We start from the raw sequence: 16585 nt of genomic DNA, 5'->3' as shown, positions 1-16585 counted from the left end.
GCTGGTGAGCTTGCAAAGTCAACAGTTAATATTCTTGATCACCAAACAATTTTTGGAGCCACATATTTATGGAAATCCTCTCCAGCTACAGACTGTTCACTAGCTCAGTGGTTAACAAACATTTTGACCCGCAACCCCCCAAAAGGAGTGGTTCAAAGCGTACGACTGCACACATGCACACTACTTATTAAGTAGCTTAACCCCACTCCCCAGAATACACTGCTACTCACAGAAATCCTATGTGGTTTGTGTGAAGGCACATGTCATGATATAGTCACATTGAAAATGTTTCAGTTCTGGTTGCCTGGTGTAGTTAGGTTACACTTTCTTAGCTGAAGAGATGTATGAAGGTAGAACACTGCAGAAGATCGATTTTCTGGAATCTTCCAAGATCTTCCATCTACATCAGAGATATGGACAGACATATCTGAAAGATCAACGGGTCAGATGGGGGACCTCACAACTGAATATTTCATGATCAAATCAATGCAATTTTATAAATAATACTTTTGAAAACAATCAATACAAAAGTACATTAACCCAGCCGAAACTCCCAAAGAACAAGCAGCAGCACCATGGTGAAGATCCAAACTATTTTCAAGGAATAACCTTACTCAGAGAAGAGCCAAATTCTTTTCTGGCTGTACCAGTTTGAAGTTTGGAGTAGATTTGACCATTTAGGTTAGACTGTTCCAGATGAAGCAACAAGGTAATGTTGGATTATTTTATTTTTATTCTTACTTGTGTGTTTATTGTGATGACCAGCTTCTATACTACTTCTCAAAAAAAATATATATTTTGTATTTTACCCCCTTCCAATTGTGATCTTGTCTCATCGCTGCAACTCTCCAACGGGCTCGGGAAAGGCAAACATGACCCGGCAAACTGCACTTCTTAACCCCCGCCCGCTTAACCCGGAAGCCAGCTGCACCAATGTGTTGGAGGAAACACCGTTCAGCTGACGACCGGAGTCAGCCTGCAGGCGCCCCACCCGCAACAAGGAGTCGCTAGAGCGCGATGAGCCAAGTAAAGCCCCCCCGGCCAAACCCACCCCTAACCAGGACGAATCTAGGCCAATTGTGCGCCGCCCTATGGGACTCTAGGTCACGGCCGGTTGTGACACAGCCTGGGAACCTGGGTCTTTAGAACGCTGCGCCACTCGGGAGGTCCACTTCTAAAATTTTACTCCCCCACCATGTAGACAGAAGGCCCTGGTCAAAATAGAGTGCCATTTGGGAGGAAAACTTGATCAGTTCTTCTGATTTATTTTATGTAGTAAACAAAAAAACTTCTTAATCACTGGTTTAGAACACATGCAGTCTATTGGGAATGTATTCAGACCCATTTTACTTCCAGTAATCAGTGTGATGCTTTATTTGTGCTTCCCATGACTGCGTTTTGTATTTTAATTGTATTAAGAAACTATTCAGACCCCTTGACTTGTTTCACATTTTGTTACGTTATACCCTTATTCTAAAATGGATAAAATAGTCCCCCCCATCAATCTACACACAATACCCCATAATGACAAAGCAAAAACAGGTTTTTATACATTTTTGCTAATTTATTACAAATAAAAAACTGAAATATTACATTTACATAAGTATTCAGACTCTTTACTCAGTACTCAGATTGTCACGTCTGTTTGAATGATCGGACCAAAATGCAGCGTCGGTTTCGTTCCACATATTTATTGGACTGTGAAACTTAATGCAATACAAACATAAACTGAAGGAACAAAACGACAAACCGTGACGCAGGAGGAACAAACACACTCACAAAATATAATCACCCACAAAACACAAGTGGGACAAACAGCAACTTAAATATGACCTCCAATTAGAGACAACGACAACCGGCTGCCTCTAATTGGAGGTCATGCCAAACAAAAACCAACCTAGAAATACAAAACTAGAAACTAAACATAGAAATACAAAAACGGACAAACCCCCCCTGTCACGCCCTGACCTACTCTATCATAGAAAATAACAACGTACTATGGTCAGGACGTGACACAGATCCTCTCAAGCTCGGTCAGGTTGGATGGGGAGTGTCGTGCACAGCTATTTTCAGGTCTCGCCAGAGATGTTCGATCGGGTTCAAGTCCGGGCTCTGGCTGGGCCACAAAACTTTGTTTTTGCTCTGACGTGCACTGTCAACTGTGAGATTTTATATAGACAGGTGATTGCCTTTCCAAATCATGTTCAATCAATATAATTTACCACAGGGGGACTCCAATAAAGTTGTAGAAACATCTCAAGGATGATCAATGGAAACAGGATGCCTGAGCTCAATTTCGAGTCTCATAGCAAAGGGTCTGAATAATTATGTAAATGTATTTTTTAATTATTTAGGTTTTTAATTTTAATAAATGTGCAAACATTTCTTAAAACCTGTTTTCGCTTTGTAATAATGGGGTATTGTGTGTAGATTGATGAGGGGAAAAAAATATTTAATCAATTTTAGAATAAGGCTGTAACGTAACAAAATTTAGAAAAAGTCAAGGGGTCTGAATACTTTCCGAATTCACTGTATTCAAAAATTAACAACTCAAGTAAATGAATTAAATGCAATAACTCAAATGACTTAAAATGCTAAATGCAATCTAAACCTCCAAAAAACGTAATTATGATAGCTAAATATATAATAAATAGTACTGTTATGGAAAAACAAGTTAGAACAAATGTATGCTAAACAACATTCTGCAGTGACAACAACAACAAAAAGTGTAGGCGAGGAAAACAGCAGGAATAGCGCTGTGACGTGTTCGTAAACCCGGAAATCTATTATTTGTTTCCTTGCTTTTTACATAACCCAACAATAGTTTTTCCTTGGAAAAAAACTATGGTATGTATTAATGAAAATATTGATATGCTTTGCTCACATGCAGAACCCTCAAGCATGATGTTTTAGCTGTTATTTGTGGGGAAAACACCGTTCCGTTGATTTACGATGTGTGTAGCCTACGTGACTTGTGTTAGCAATCTAGCCTAACCTGAAAAAGTGGTGCTGGTCGCCGAAAAAGGTTCCCGGTTTAAGTATAGTAACTGTACCAGCGTCCAGGTTAGAGGACGCAGAATGACCAGTAGAAGACAGGTAAACTGTTCACATTGCCATAAACCAAACAGACACACACAGCATAGTAATGGTGTACAACAATGGTCCTTGCTTTCTGGGATCCTTGGAACGTCCCTACCCAATTGAAGTTTACATTTAAAATGGTTAAGGTAAGGGTTAAGGTTATGGTCAGGTAAGGGCTATGATTATGGTTAAGGTAAGAGTTAAGGTTAGGGTTTAGGGTAGAAACATCCCAAGGATACCAGATATCCCTACCGACAACAACTGGCTGGCAGCCATCTTGGAGCCAAGTAATTTAGTTATTTATTTACCATTTATTTAACTAGGCTAGGCAGTTAAGAACAAATTGTTATTTACAATGACGGCCTACCAAGAGGCAAAAGGCGGGGATGGGGGCTGGGATTAAAAATAAAAATACAGGAAAAAACACACATCATGACAAGAGAGACACCACAACACTACATAAAGAGAGACCTAAGACAACAACACAACATGGCAGCAACACATGACAACACAGCATGGTAGCAACACAACATGACAACAACACAGTAGCAACACAAGATGGTAGCAGCACAAACATGGTACAAACATTTTTGGCCACAGACAACAGGACGAAGGGCAAAAAAGGTAGAGACAACAATACATCATGTGAAGCAGCCACAAGTGTCAGTAAGAGTGTCCATGATTGAGTCTTTGAATGAAGAGATTGAGATAAAACTGTTCAGTTTGAGTGTTTGTTGCAGCTCGTTCCAGTTGCTAGCAGCCTCGAACTGAAAAGAGGAGCGACCTAGGGATGTGTGGGCTTTGGGGACGTTTAACAGAATGTGACTGGCAGAACGGGTGTTGTATGTGGAGGATGAGGGCTGCAGTACGTATCTCAGATGGGGGCAGTGAGGCCTAAGAGGGTTTTATAAATAAGCATCAACCAGTGGGTCTTGTAACAGTGGTGAGGAGAATACACCAGGTAAACCTGAGCACTATAGTGAGCATAACTCACCACAGCATGCAATAAGTAGGCTGTGTATACATTAAGGCTACACATGTAACATTTAGACTACAAATGTAACATTAAGACTACACATGTAACATTTAGACTACACATTTAGACTACACATGTAACATTTAGACTACACATGTAACATTTAGACTACAAATATAACATTAAGACTACACATGTAACATTTAGACTACACATTTAGACTACACATGTAACATTTAGACTACACATGTAACATTTAGACTACAAATGTAACATTAAGACTATACATGTAACATTTAGACTACACATTTAGACTACACATGTAACATTTAGACTACACATGTAACATTTAGACTACACATGTGTAATGATTTCGTTTAGAGAAGTAGCGGAGTCAGGCACAGGACACAGGGATGAGTGCCAACAAAACGTGTTTACTCAAAACCATAATAAAACTTCTCCCACAGCAATAATACAGGGTTGGGAGAAATACCTCCAACAACCACAAAACAGGAAACAATCACGGACAAGACAAACAGGAAACAATCACGGACAAGACAAACAGGAAAGCCAAAGGGTAAATAATGAACATAATCAGGAAATCATAAACAGGTGTGTACAATTAAGACAAAACCAAACGAACAGGGAAACATAGATCGGTGGTGACTAGTAAGCCGGTGACGTCGACCGCCACCCGAACAAGGAGAGGGGCCGACTTCGGCGGAAGTCGTGACAACATGTAACATTAAGACTACACATGTAACATTTAGACTCCACATGTAACATTAAGACTACACATGTAACATTTAGACTACACATGTAACATTAAGACTACACATGTAACATTTAGACTACACATGTAACATTAAGACTACACATGTAACATTTAGACTACACATGTAACATTAAGACTACACTTGTAACATTTAGACTACACATGTAACATTTAGACTACACATGTAACATTTAGACTACACATGTAACATTAAGAGTACACATGTAACATTAAGAATACACATAGACAATACATACACATTGGATGGAGATGCAGACATGTAGTTACATGGTAATTAGGTATATAAGATAATATAGTGTACATCAGTAAGCAAAGGCCCATGACCCAACAAAAGTGCACCTACTATGGGATTCACCACACTGTGAGAAAGTCCAGAGGGAGGATTGTCCATGTGGAGAAGGGTCAAGTTGTTGAGTTGACCTTATAGAGATGTTCTCAACCTGCACTAGGTCAGGAGAGAGTTGCCCCTAGCAACAGAGGTTTGAAATGCCCTCTGCCAGTGGGCAATGGACCAGGCTGAGGTCGGGGTTTAGTAGCCTAGGTACAGGGTTTGAATGGTTAATGGCTGAGGGTTTTGTACACATATCTTGTGTTGTTTGGTCACAGCATCGAGGGGTAGAATATCTTCACTATGTACCGTACATCAGAAGAAAAGTATGATTTGTATGCTCTTTAAATGAACAATTACAAAGTTATCTGATCACGTGTACAAAATATTATGTCTCTAAGGAACCAGTATTTTTCTTTTTCCATTACGTTATTTATAGGCCTATATCTGTGGAAGTTATTTGGATGTGTGTACACTAATTCTGAACAAATGACTGATGATAATTGACATGCAGTGCATTCGGAAAGTATTCAGACCCCTTGACTTTTTCCACATTTTGTTATGTTACAGCCTTTTTCTAAAATTGATTAATTAAAAACATGTCCTCATCAATCTACACACAATACCCCATAATGACAAAGAGTAAACCGTTTTTTTGTCATTTTTTCAAATTGATCAAAAACCAGAAATACCTTATTTAAATAAGTATTCAGACTCTTTGCTATGAGACTCAAAATTGAGCTCAGGTGCATCCTGTTTCCATTGATCATCCTTGAGATGTTTCTACAATTTAATTGGAGTCCACCTGTGGTAAATCCAATTGATTAGACATGATTTGGAAAAGCACACACATGTCTATATAAGGACCCACAGTTGATCAGAGCAAAAACCAAGGCATGAGGTTGAAGGAATTGTCTGTAGAGCTCTGAGACAGGATTGTGTAGAGGCACAGATCTGGGAAAGGTACCAAAAAAATTGTACATCATTGAAGGTCCCCAAGAATACAGTGGCCTCCACCAAGACTCTTCCTAGAGCTGGCCGCCTGGCCAAACTGAGAAATCGGGGGAGAAGGGCCTTGGTCAGAGAGGTGACAGGCACTCTACCAATCCGGCCTTTATGGTAGAGTGTCCAGATGGAAGCCACTCTTCAGTAAAAGGAACATGACAGCCCGCTTGGAGTTTGCCAAAAGGCACCTAAAGACTCTCACACCATGAGAAACAAGATTCTCTGGTCTGATGAAACCAAGATTGAACTCTTTGGCCTGAATGCCAAGCGTCACGTCTGGAGGAAACCTGGCATCATCCCTATGGTGAAGCATGGTGTGGCAGCATCATGCTGTGGGGATGTTATTCAGCAGCAGGGACTGGGAGACTAGTCAGGATCAAGGGAAAGATGAACGGAGCAAAGTATGTAGCTCCTTGATGAAAACCTCCTCCAGAGCACTCAGGACCTCAGACTGGGGCGAAGGTTCACCTTCCAACAGGACAACGACCATAAGCACACAGCCAAGACAACGCATGAGTGGCTTCGGGACAAGTCTCTGAATGTCCTTGAGTGACCCAGCCAGACCCCAGACATGAACCCGATCTAACATCTCTAGAGAGACCGGAAAATAGCTGTGCAGCGATGCTCCCCATCCAACCTGACAGAGCTTGAGAGGATCTGCAGAGAAGAACGGTGTGCCAAGCTTGTAGTGTCACACCCAAGAAGACTCGAGGATGTAATCGCTGCAAAAGGTGCTTCAACAAAGTCCTGAGTAATGGGTCTGAATACTTATGTAAATGTGATATTTCAGTTTTTTATGTGTAATAAATTTGAATTTTTTTCTTAAAATCAGTTTTTGCTTCGTCATTATGGAGTACTGTGTGTAGATTGATGAGGGGAAAAACTATTTAATCAATTTTAGAATAATGCTGTAACGTAACAAAATGTGGAAAAAGTCAAGAGGTCTGAATACTTTCCAAATGCACTGTACTTTAACACAAAACAAGTATGATGTTTACAGATTCTCTGCATGATAAGTGGAAAGCTGTAGGTGCACCGCTGTGAAATCGTGATTTGTCAAAATAACCAGTGACACAAAACCAGCGGCCTGGAAGAATGGTTCCTCATTACAGTGCCTTGCAAAAGTATTCACCCCCTTGGCATTTTTCCTATTTTGTTGCATTACAACCTTTAATATAAATAGATTTTTATTTGGATTTCATGTAATGGACATACACTAAATAGTCCAAATTAGTGAAGTGAAATGAAAAAAATGATTTGTTTCAAAAAATAAATGTTTTAAATTAACGGAAAAGTGGTGCGTGTATATGTATTCACCCCCTTTGATATGATGCCCCTAAATAAGATCTGGTGCAACCAATTACCTTCAGAAGTCACATAATTAGTTAAATAAAGTCCACCTGTGTGCAATCTAAGTGTCACATGATCTGTCACATGATCTCAGTATATATACACCTGTTCTGAAAGACCCCAAGTCTGCAACACCACTAAGCAAGGGGCACCACCAAGCAAGCAGCACCATGAAGACCAAGGAGCTCTCCAAATAGGTCAGGGACAAAGTTCTGGAGAAGTACAGATCAGGGTTGGGTTATAAAAAAATATCTGAAACTTTGAACAGTCCACCGAGCACAATTAAATCCATTATTAAAAAATGGAAAGAATATGGTACCACAACAAACCTGCCAAGAGAGGGCCGCCCACCAAAACTCACGGACCAGGCAAGGAAGGCATTAATCAGAGAGGCAACAAAGAGACCAAAGATAACCCTGAAGGAGCTGCGAAGCTCCACAGCGGAGATTGGAGTATCTGCCCATAGGACCACTTTAAGCCGTACACGCCACAAAGCTGGGCTTTACGGAAGATTGGCAGAAAATACTTTGGTGTTTGCCAAAAGGCATGTGGGAGACTCCCAAAACATATGGAAGAAGGTACTCTGGTCAGATGAGACTAAAATGTTGCTATTTGTCCGTCAAGGAAAATGCTATGTCTGGCGCAAACCCAACACCTCACCTGGTGGCAGCATCATGCTGTGGGGATGTTTTTCATCGGCAGTGACTGGGAAACTGGTCAGAATTGAAGGAATGATGGATGGCGCTAAATACAGGGAAACTCTTGAGGGAAACCTGTTTCAGTCTTCCAGAGATTTGCGACTGGGACGGAGGTTCATCTTCCAGAAGGACAATGACCCTAAGCATACTGCTAAAACAACACTTGAGTGGTTTAAGGGGAAACATTCAAATGTCTTGGAATGGCCTAGTCAAAGCCCAGACCTCAATCCAATTGAGAATATGTGCTATGACTTAATGATTGCTGTACACCAGCGGAACCCATCCAACTTGAAGGATCTGGAGCAGTTTTGCCTTGAAGAATGGGCAAAGATCCCAGTAGCTAGATGTGCCAAGCTTATAGAGAGATACCCCAAGAGACTTGCCGCTGTAATTGCTGCAAAAGGTGGCTCTACAAAGTGGGGGGGGGGGTGAATAGTTATGCATGCAAGTTCTGTTTTTTTGTCTTATTTCTTGTTTATTTCACAAGAAAAAATATTTTGCATCTTCAAAGTGGTACGCATGCTGTGTAAATCAAATGATACAACCCCCCCAAAAATCTATTTAATTCTAGGTTGCAAGGCAACAAAATAGGAAAAATGCCAAGGGGGTGAATACTTTCGCAAACCACTGTATCTGTCAGATCTCCGTCAGATCCCATAGTCTTCAAATATTTGAATGTTTTTTACTAATTGCTGTTGTTTTGTAGGGTCATTGTCTTAGCAAACATTTGCTGAGCCCTAAGGGCAGGGTCAAGGTAAATTTGAAATCCTTTAAATACAATTTCTGCTAAAAATTCTTAATTTCTACAACACTATGTCAGTTGGAAACTTGTTTAAATGTTGTTGAAACACTTTCTCTCCATCACCCTGTTTTGCAGAGTCGGCGTGGGGACGAACCTGGGGCTGATCCTGGAGTCAACGTGGGACCCTCTGAGGAAACACAGCCTCCTGTAAGAAACACATTGTTATTGTATTTATTATGTTTATTTACCATCACCTATTAATGTAATAACTTTTTATCTACAAAGATCATTTGAAAATGAGTCACCTCTCTTGACTGATGAGGATTGTTTTCTAGGGTCCATCTCAGTGCGTTGACTACCAGTTGGGTGTTCCTGGAGTGGTAGTCTATGACCAGTGGACATCTCCCATGAACCAGGCACCTCTTCATGGATCTTCATTGATTGATTGATTGACTGATTAATTTATGATATGTCTACTGGAGACTGAAACATGTGATAAAAGTTAACACACATGGTGAGATGTCAGTTAATATTTGGGTGCGTCATGTGACAGGGCTGTCAAAAAGAGAACACAGTTGAACCCACCCGTTTCCAACCCAGTCAGAAAGTGATTCTACACTCATTTCACTCACACATTACACTATGTTTAGACTAGGGCCCTGTGCTTTGCACAATTTTGTGACATACCGTAGCAAGATTTCGTCCTGTATTTAAGCCTTATCCAGAAATGAGAATTACAGAAAAAATGAAAGCAATTGTCTAATGATGGTGCTGTAGAATGTGACATAAAAGAAAAGGTTTGATGAAAAAGCTCTCAATAAATGTTCAAATCCAGGCATATCATGACTGCACAAAACACAGGTTCTTAATTCCGCTTCAGTTCCGGTGCTCTGCATGCAAATGCACATGGAACAGCGGTCCTGATAGAACATGCTTGTGACTCCCAGAGATAGTTTTGGAGATCTATCACATTTTTCTCAGTTAATATGTTCTGTTGTATTGTTATTTAATGTTAAGGTTGAACACTGACACTTTTGAACCTTACACAAGTGTAGAATTCCTCAAGAGCCTATGCATAGCCCAATGCTGGATATGTAAATAATAATGTTATGAATTTTATATTAGAATATATCATGTGCAAAAATGTTCAAGGAAAATTGAAATTTGCAGTGACAAACTTAACTTGACAAACAGGAATGACATTTACTCTTATTTATTTTATTTATTCTCCTTTATTTATACAGGTAAGTCAATTAAGAACAAATTATTATTTACAATGACGACCTGTCTTACGGGTGGCCAAAAATAATTTTCTGAAAGCCACGCCCCTAATAGGCCACATGTGTGTTCTGTCCATCATTTACCCAGCGTCGGGTTACCAAATAACCCAAATTGGGTTGTTTTTAACCCAGAGAGTGTAGTAGGACCAAGAACATGTATTCAAAATAGCTTCTGAAGTTTTGAAATAGTATTTTAAAGGTCCCGAACAGTCATTCTGATTCCTATGTAAAATAGAATTTTGAGTGACTAAAACATCACCCATAATATATATTTTTCAGATAAAAATGCTAGAGATTTGAGAAAAATGACTTTTTCTCTCATGTCAAACTACCAGGAAGTCTGAAAAGAAAGACTGAGCGGGCGAGGAGCTAATTTGCTGGGTGGGCGGGGAGCTCACTTTGACTGACGGTTATTTGAAAACACCTATGTCAAGCATCATGGACGCAGTGAGATTATCTTAAGCAAATTTGCTGATACACAAAGCACTCAAACAACACTGAAATTGCATGCAACATCCAACATACATCACATCATGGTTTCACTTTTTTTGTTGATCCAACTGCTTGGTTATTGTAACAGCATCAATATAGACAATAATTTGGCATAGCTTGCCCAAATGGAATTGTCAGCACTGCTTTATCAAGCTCGCTATCTAGTTCATCTTGGACAATTTCAGTTGACACTGGACAGGGTGAGGTCTGGGTATACTTAATTAAAAAAATATATAGACTGCCAGACAATGTTCATAAACCATGACTATCAAGGATGTCAAGAGTTTTGCATGTCTCTTCATGTGACAAATGCATCAGAGTTTTGTGCGACCCTTCCCCGTTTGTTCCATCCTGGCTGAAGACCTAACTAACAACTAACTAGCTAACACCAAACACAGATGAATGGGGAAACCAATATGTATTTTTCGCCTTAGATTAATAGGGGGAAATGATATACGCTGACAAGTCAAATTTTGGCACTTGTATATTAGCTACCTAGCTATGCATTACCTACCACTAAATGAATGCGCGTGTCATTGGAAGCTAACCCTGAAGATGTCAAGTCATGTTTATGCTGTCATTATGGTGGCTAGGTGTAGTAGTGCGACCGATTCAATTGATAAGGCATTTGTACCCATAAAAAAGCCACACAACACAGGAGTATACAAAGTATATTACCAAGTGTATTTCCCCTCTGTCAATGTACTGTACACATATTAAGATTCATTTCACAGGAACACTTTACAATATCATTGAGTGAGGACAGGAATATACTCTGGAGCAGTGTTAAATGGCACTTCATAAAATAATAAAAGAATAAGAGGAAATCCCAGAAATGGAAAATGTTAACATAATACAACGGAGAGAATGTCAAGACGACAGACAAAGAGAGACATGTTTTTCAGTGTACATCAAATGAAGAACCAAGAAAAAAGAAAGTACACATCATCCTTTGTGTTTTCTCTTGAAACGTTTACATACAATCACTAACCAGTCCTTAATGGAAATGTAATGCCATTCAACATTGAAAAAGAAAATGCTGACAATAGGTTTCTGTAGTCAGACAATGTTGTCTCATCATAGACAAATCTGTATCTGATTATAAAAGGCGACATAAACAACTGAACTCCTTATTTTGTTAAGGAGGAATGCTAACAAGAGAAACACCGAAATATCTGAGAAATAGCTATACAATTCACAAACCTTCAATAATGTGTCTCACAGAATAGTATTTAATTCATGGGTATAAAAACCAGAATACATGTTCAGTTTGCATTCAAAGGAAACACTTGTTTATCCCTCAAAGATATGTTTCTACTGTTTGTGCCTTTGCAGTTGTTGCGTCAATCTTGAAGAAGGAAAGGAAAGCCAGCCTCTTGACACAAGGTTGGGCATCTCCCCCTCCCCAGGAAACACTAGAAAAAGTTCTTCAAAAGTGAATCTGTGTCCTGCAGCTCCCTTTCATATTCCCTCTCTACTTCTCCTCATGGGGGATCTGGCTGGAGTGTTGACAGCGGTAACCATGGAGGCAGAACAGCTCTCACATGAAGTGTATTTTTCATGTCTGTTAGTCTATGTACTCCAGAGAACAAACGAGCAAAGCTTTTTCAATCTCAAGACGTCTTTACATACAAAAATGTTTACAGAGCAATGTCTTTGCTACAGTAGCATTTTGAGGAACTTCTTCCTGGATGGAATGACACACTGTAGATCTCTGTAGATCTCTCCTCACACAGAGATGAGAGAATTTGGCTCATCTTATCCATCCAGATAGAGGGGTTGTTGGCTAAATTAGGCTGTGAATTGTATATTACCTTTGAAAACCTGTATTTTCCATAAGGAAAGAAATACATCCTTATGCTTAAAACATGGTTCAATGATATTCAACCAGCAGCATTTCACCATGGACAACCAGAGAGATAGACTGAGTGGAAAGTTGTTAACACGGCATAACACAAAATGGGGTAGACTAGTCTGCTGAGAAGGTGGGTCACTCAGTCTCCAAGTATGGGTATGGCTTTTGTTTATTATAGTAAATGCTATTGGGTTGCTCTGTGGTTATTTACCATAATGACCAATCGCTACACACCGATACCTCTGACGTTATTAGAAGACAGAGAGACTTGAGATTCTTGAGAACTGACATTCATGCAAATCTGTTTCTATAGTACAATGGTCTTTTCTATAGTACAATGGTCTCAGCTCAGTTTTCACTGTGAACCATAACCATACAGTTGATAGATGGGGTGCTATATACAAAGACAGCAAATGGATAGGCTTCTAATTCAGTATGAAATTGTATGTTAACCAATACAGTACTTGGTATGTGATAGAAATGAAAAATATATAATTTACCTGGAACTGTGAAAATACTGATGGCAAGTTGTTTTTTTTGTTAGTTTTTGTGGCACAAATGTAACAATTACACCCTAAACTTTGGATGTTTATCTAGTGGATAATGTGGAATATTAATTTGGAGAACCCCCTTTCCATGATTTTCGTCTAGCCTATCTCTCTCTTGCTCTCCTTCTCTCTTCTTCCCTCTCTCAGACGTAATACTCTTTTTGTTTGTTCTTGTTGCCCTTGGTGACAGCCTTGGCTACTGTAGCCGTTATACTTGGTGTCTTCTCTAGCTTGACCATTGCCCCGTTGCCCTCAGCAACTGGGTTGTTGATGAAGTTGTGTCCCTGGTCCGTCCGGTAGGAGCTCTCGTCACGGTTGCGGTATTTGTACATGGCGTAGAGGAGGATGAGAATGCAGAGGGCAGCAGCTGCCACAATGCCAACCACCATCCCTGTGGTGCTACTGGACTCCCCGATCCTATCCACCAGGCCGGGATATATGATCTTCTCACCAGGGGCTGTAGGGTCGGCTGTGGGCACATGGGGGAAATTGGGGGGGTAAGTTAGTCCTGGTGTATTCCGAGATGATGGAGGGGCGGGGGGCAGAAGCACCTGGTCACGGGTGTTCATTTTGCCCGCGGGGATGTGGAGCTGGTCAGGGTTGGTGGTGGGAGCAGAAGGATGGGGACGGGGATTATGGGGTTTCTGGGCCCGGCCCTCACCAGCGGCGGGGGGAGGAGGAGGCAGGACTGTCCTGTCAGTGACCAGGGGGGAGTTTTTGTAAAAGTCCTCGTCATCTGATTCCGTCAACTCCCCCGAACCAAAGGCTGAGACCTCCACAGGGTCACCGCAGTCCTCCTGGTCCGAGGGGCAGGGAGGGTGAGGGTTGAACAGCATCAGGGACTCTTTGGTGGTCTCAAGTGGGGACAGGGAGGTGGGAGGAGGGGGGAAAGCAGGGTGACGGGTGGCGATGGATGGGGGCTCAAGGGAATCCACTGTTATTATAGGCAACACTAATTCACCTCCTAGAAAAGAAACAGAGAAGATAGGAGGAACACACATTAGAGGAGCATTACGAGACCCCAGACACGACTAATGAACAATTGTGCTCCTTATATTACAAACACAATGAGTGTTTAGAATGTTCCAAATAATCTAATATTACGCCCTGTAGGGGCAAGATAATTAATATGGAAGATATTTAATTATACAGTATTATCATCAATATGGATTTGCTTACAGGTTCATATTTCTGGACTTCTCTTTATCAAAAAATACATCAAATCACTTACGCACATCAACATATTGCCCCATGATTTTTGCATGAAGAGAAAAAAAAATGTAATAAAGCTGATATATATATTGTGCAGAAATATTAACGCAACATGCAACAATTTCAAAGATTTTACTGAGTTACAGTCATATAAATCATATACGGAAATCAGTTAATTGAAATAAATTCATTAGGCCCTAGTCTATGGCCTGGCTCCCAAGTGGGTGGGCCTATGCCCTCCCAGGCCCACCCCTGGCTGCGTCCTTGCCCAGTCATGTGAAATCTTCAGACTAGGGCCTAATGAATTCATTTCAATTAACTGATTTCTTTATATGAACAGCCAATCAGAATGACTTTTATTTGCAGTTTTAGGTGGTTGTTTCCATGTGAGTGACAACATTTGTTAGAGTACTAAGGTTGAACAATTTTAATGTTTGTAAACCCACATCAAGCCTTTCTTGTAAGTATTTAACCTCTCATAGCAGGAGTTTCAGTTTTAATATAAACCAATAACAAAGGCACACATGTATTAGGGAACAAAGCTGTAAAAATATCAAGGTTAGGAAAACAATGAAAAAATGTAATAAAGCGATATATATATACTGAACAGAAATATTAACGCAACATGCAACAATTTCCAAGATTTTACTGAGTTACAGTTCATATATGGAAATCAGTCAATTAAAATAAATTCCTTAGGCCCTAATTCACCTAACTCTACTGACAGTGTTGTTAGTAAAGGGAGTGTCAGGGAGGGGCAAGAGGAGACGTGGAGAGAGAGGGATCATGACAATGTCCGTTCATCTGGATAATCTGTGACATCCTACAGGACATCCTACAGAACATCCTACAGGACATCCTGCAGGACATCCTACAGGTCATCCTACAGGACATCCTACAGGACATCCTACAGGTCATCCTACAGGACATCCTACAGGACATCCTACAGGACATCCTACAGGTCATCCTACAGGACATCCTACAGGACATCCTACAGGTCATCCTACAGGACATCCTACAGGACATCCTGCAGGACATCCTACAGGACATCCTACAGGACATCCTACAGGTCATCCTACAGGACATCCTACAGGACATCCTACAGGACATCCTACAGGACATCCTGCAGGTCATCCTACAGGACATCCTACAGGACATCCTACAGGTCATCCTACAGGACATCCTACAGGACATCCTACAGGTCATCCTACAGAACATCCTACAGGACATCCTACAGAACATCCTACAGGACATCCTACAGAACATCCTACAGGACATCCTACAGGACATCCTACAGAACATCCTACAGGACATCCTACAGAACAAACTGGGGACAATTAAGGCTGACCGGTCTGTCATGATCTAACGTCGCTTCTGAAACACTTGAAACATTTTAATGAAAACAAGAATGCCTGTTATTACAAAATGAAGAAAGAAAAAACAACTCTTTCTGCATTTGGAACCCTAGTAGTGACATATGGAGCCAGAGGCAGTGAATATGAAGATAAGTCATCCACACACACCAGGGTCAGAGTCTTCTATGAGATGGATATGAGCACTGCCTCTGCCAACCAGCTGTACATTGAAGGTCCCAGCTGGGTCGTTATTGAATTACGGTAACATTTGAGCATGGAATTTGGAAAGGAATTACTACATTTTTCTAGATTCTGATTTATTTACATGTATTTGGGTACACCTTTCCATTCTAAATCAACTAATAATGGTAGCTTAAATGACTAAATCATATTTATTATTTGTTTTTACCATTATGATAACATTGTGCCACCAGTAGGAGTTGTAACCCCAATGATGGTAACACCACTGATGGTAGCACCAATGATGGTAACACCACTGATGGTAGCACCAATGATGGTAACACCAATGATGGTAGCACCAATGATGGTAACACCAATGATGGTAGCACCAATGATGGTAACACCAATGATGGTAGCACCAATGATGGTAACACCAATGATGGTAGCACCAATGATGGTAACACCACTGATGGTAGCACCAATGATGGAAATACCAATGATGGTAGCAACACTGATGGTAACACCAATGATGGTAACACCAATGATGGTAACACCACTGATGGTAACACCAATGATGGTAACACCAATTATAGGTACATTTTCTGAAATGGAGGCCACACATGCACAAATGTAAGGTCATCAAACCTTAAAAATGGACTAAACGGATATGATTTAAATTGACTAACC

The 16585-nt window shown here is 40.5% G+C and overlaps 1 protein-coding gene and 1 long non-coding RNA gene across 3 annotated transcripts in view; one reads left to right on the top strand and one right to left on the bottom strand.

Annotated features, from left to right (window-relative positions):
- The first annotated feature begins 345 nt into the window (after positions 1-345).
- Positions 346-9178, top strand: LOC123725198 (uncharacterized). Its single transcript, XR_006757690.2, has 3 exons — positions 346-709; positions 8941-8988; positions 9112-9178. It is a non-coding gene; the product is annotated as an uncharacterized LOC123725198 (long non-coding RNA).
- Positions 9179-11409: 2231 nt separating this feature from the next.
- The window catches only part of nrxn2a (neurexin 2a), a 399049-nt gene continuing 393873 nt past the window's right edge, over positions 11410-16585 (bottom strand). For both annotated transcript variants that reach the window (XM_082958259.1, XM_045690107.2), the window contains one exon: positions 11410-14115. In XM_082958259.1, the coding sequence (XP_082814385.1) occupies positions 13295-14115 (821 nt within the window). In that variant the 3' untranslated portion in view covers positions 11410-13294. The remainder of the gene's footprint in view (positions 14116-16585) is intronic.

Source organism: Salmo salar, chromosome 11 (assembly GCF_965601325.2).
Source record: "Salmo salar chromosome 11, fSalSal1, whole genome shotgun sequence".
Taxonomy (NCBI): Eukaryota; Metazoa; Chordata; class Actinopteri; order Salmoniformes; family Salmonidae; genus Salmo; species Salmo salar.
This window is presented reverse-complemented; position numbering and strand designations above follow the sequence as displayed.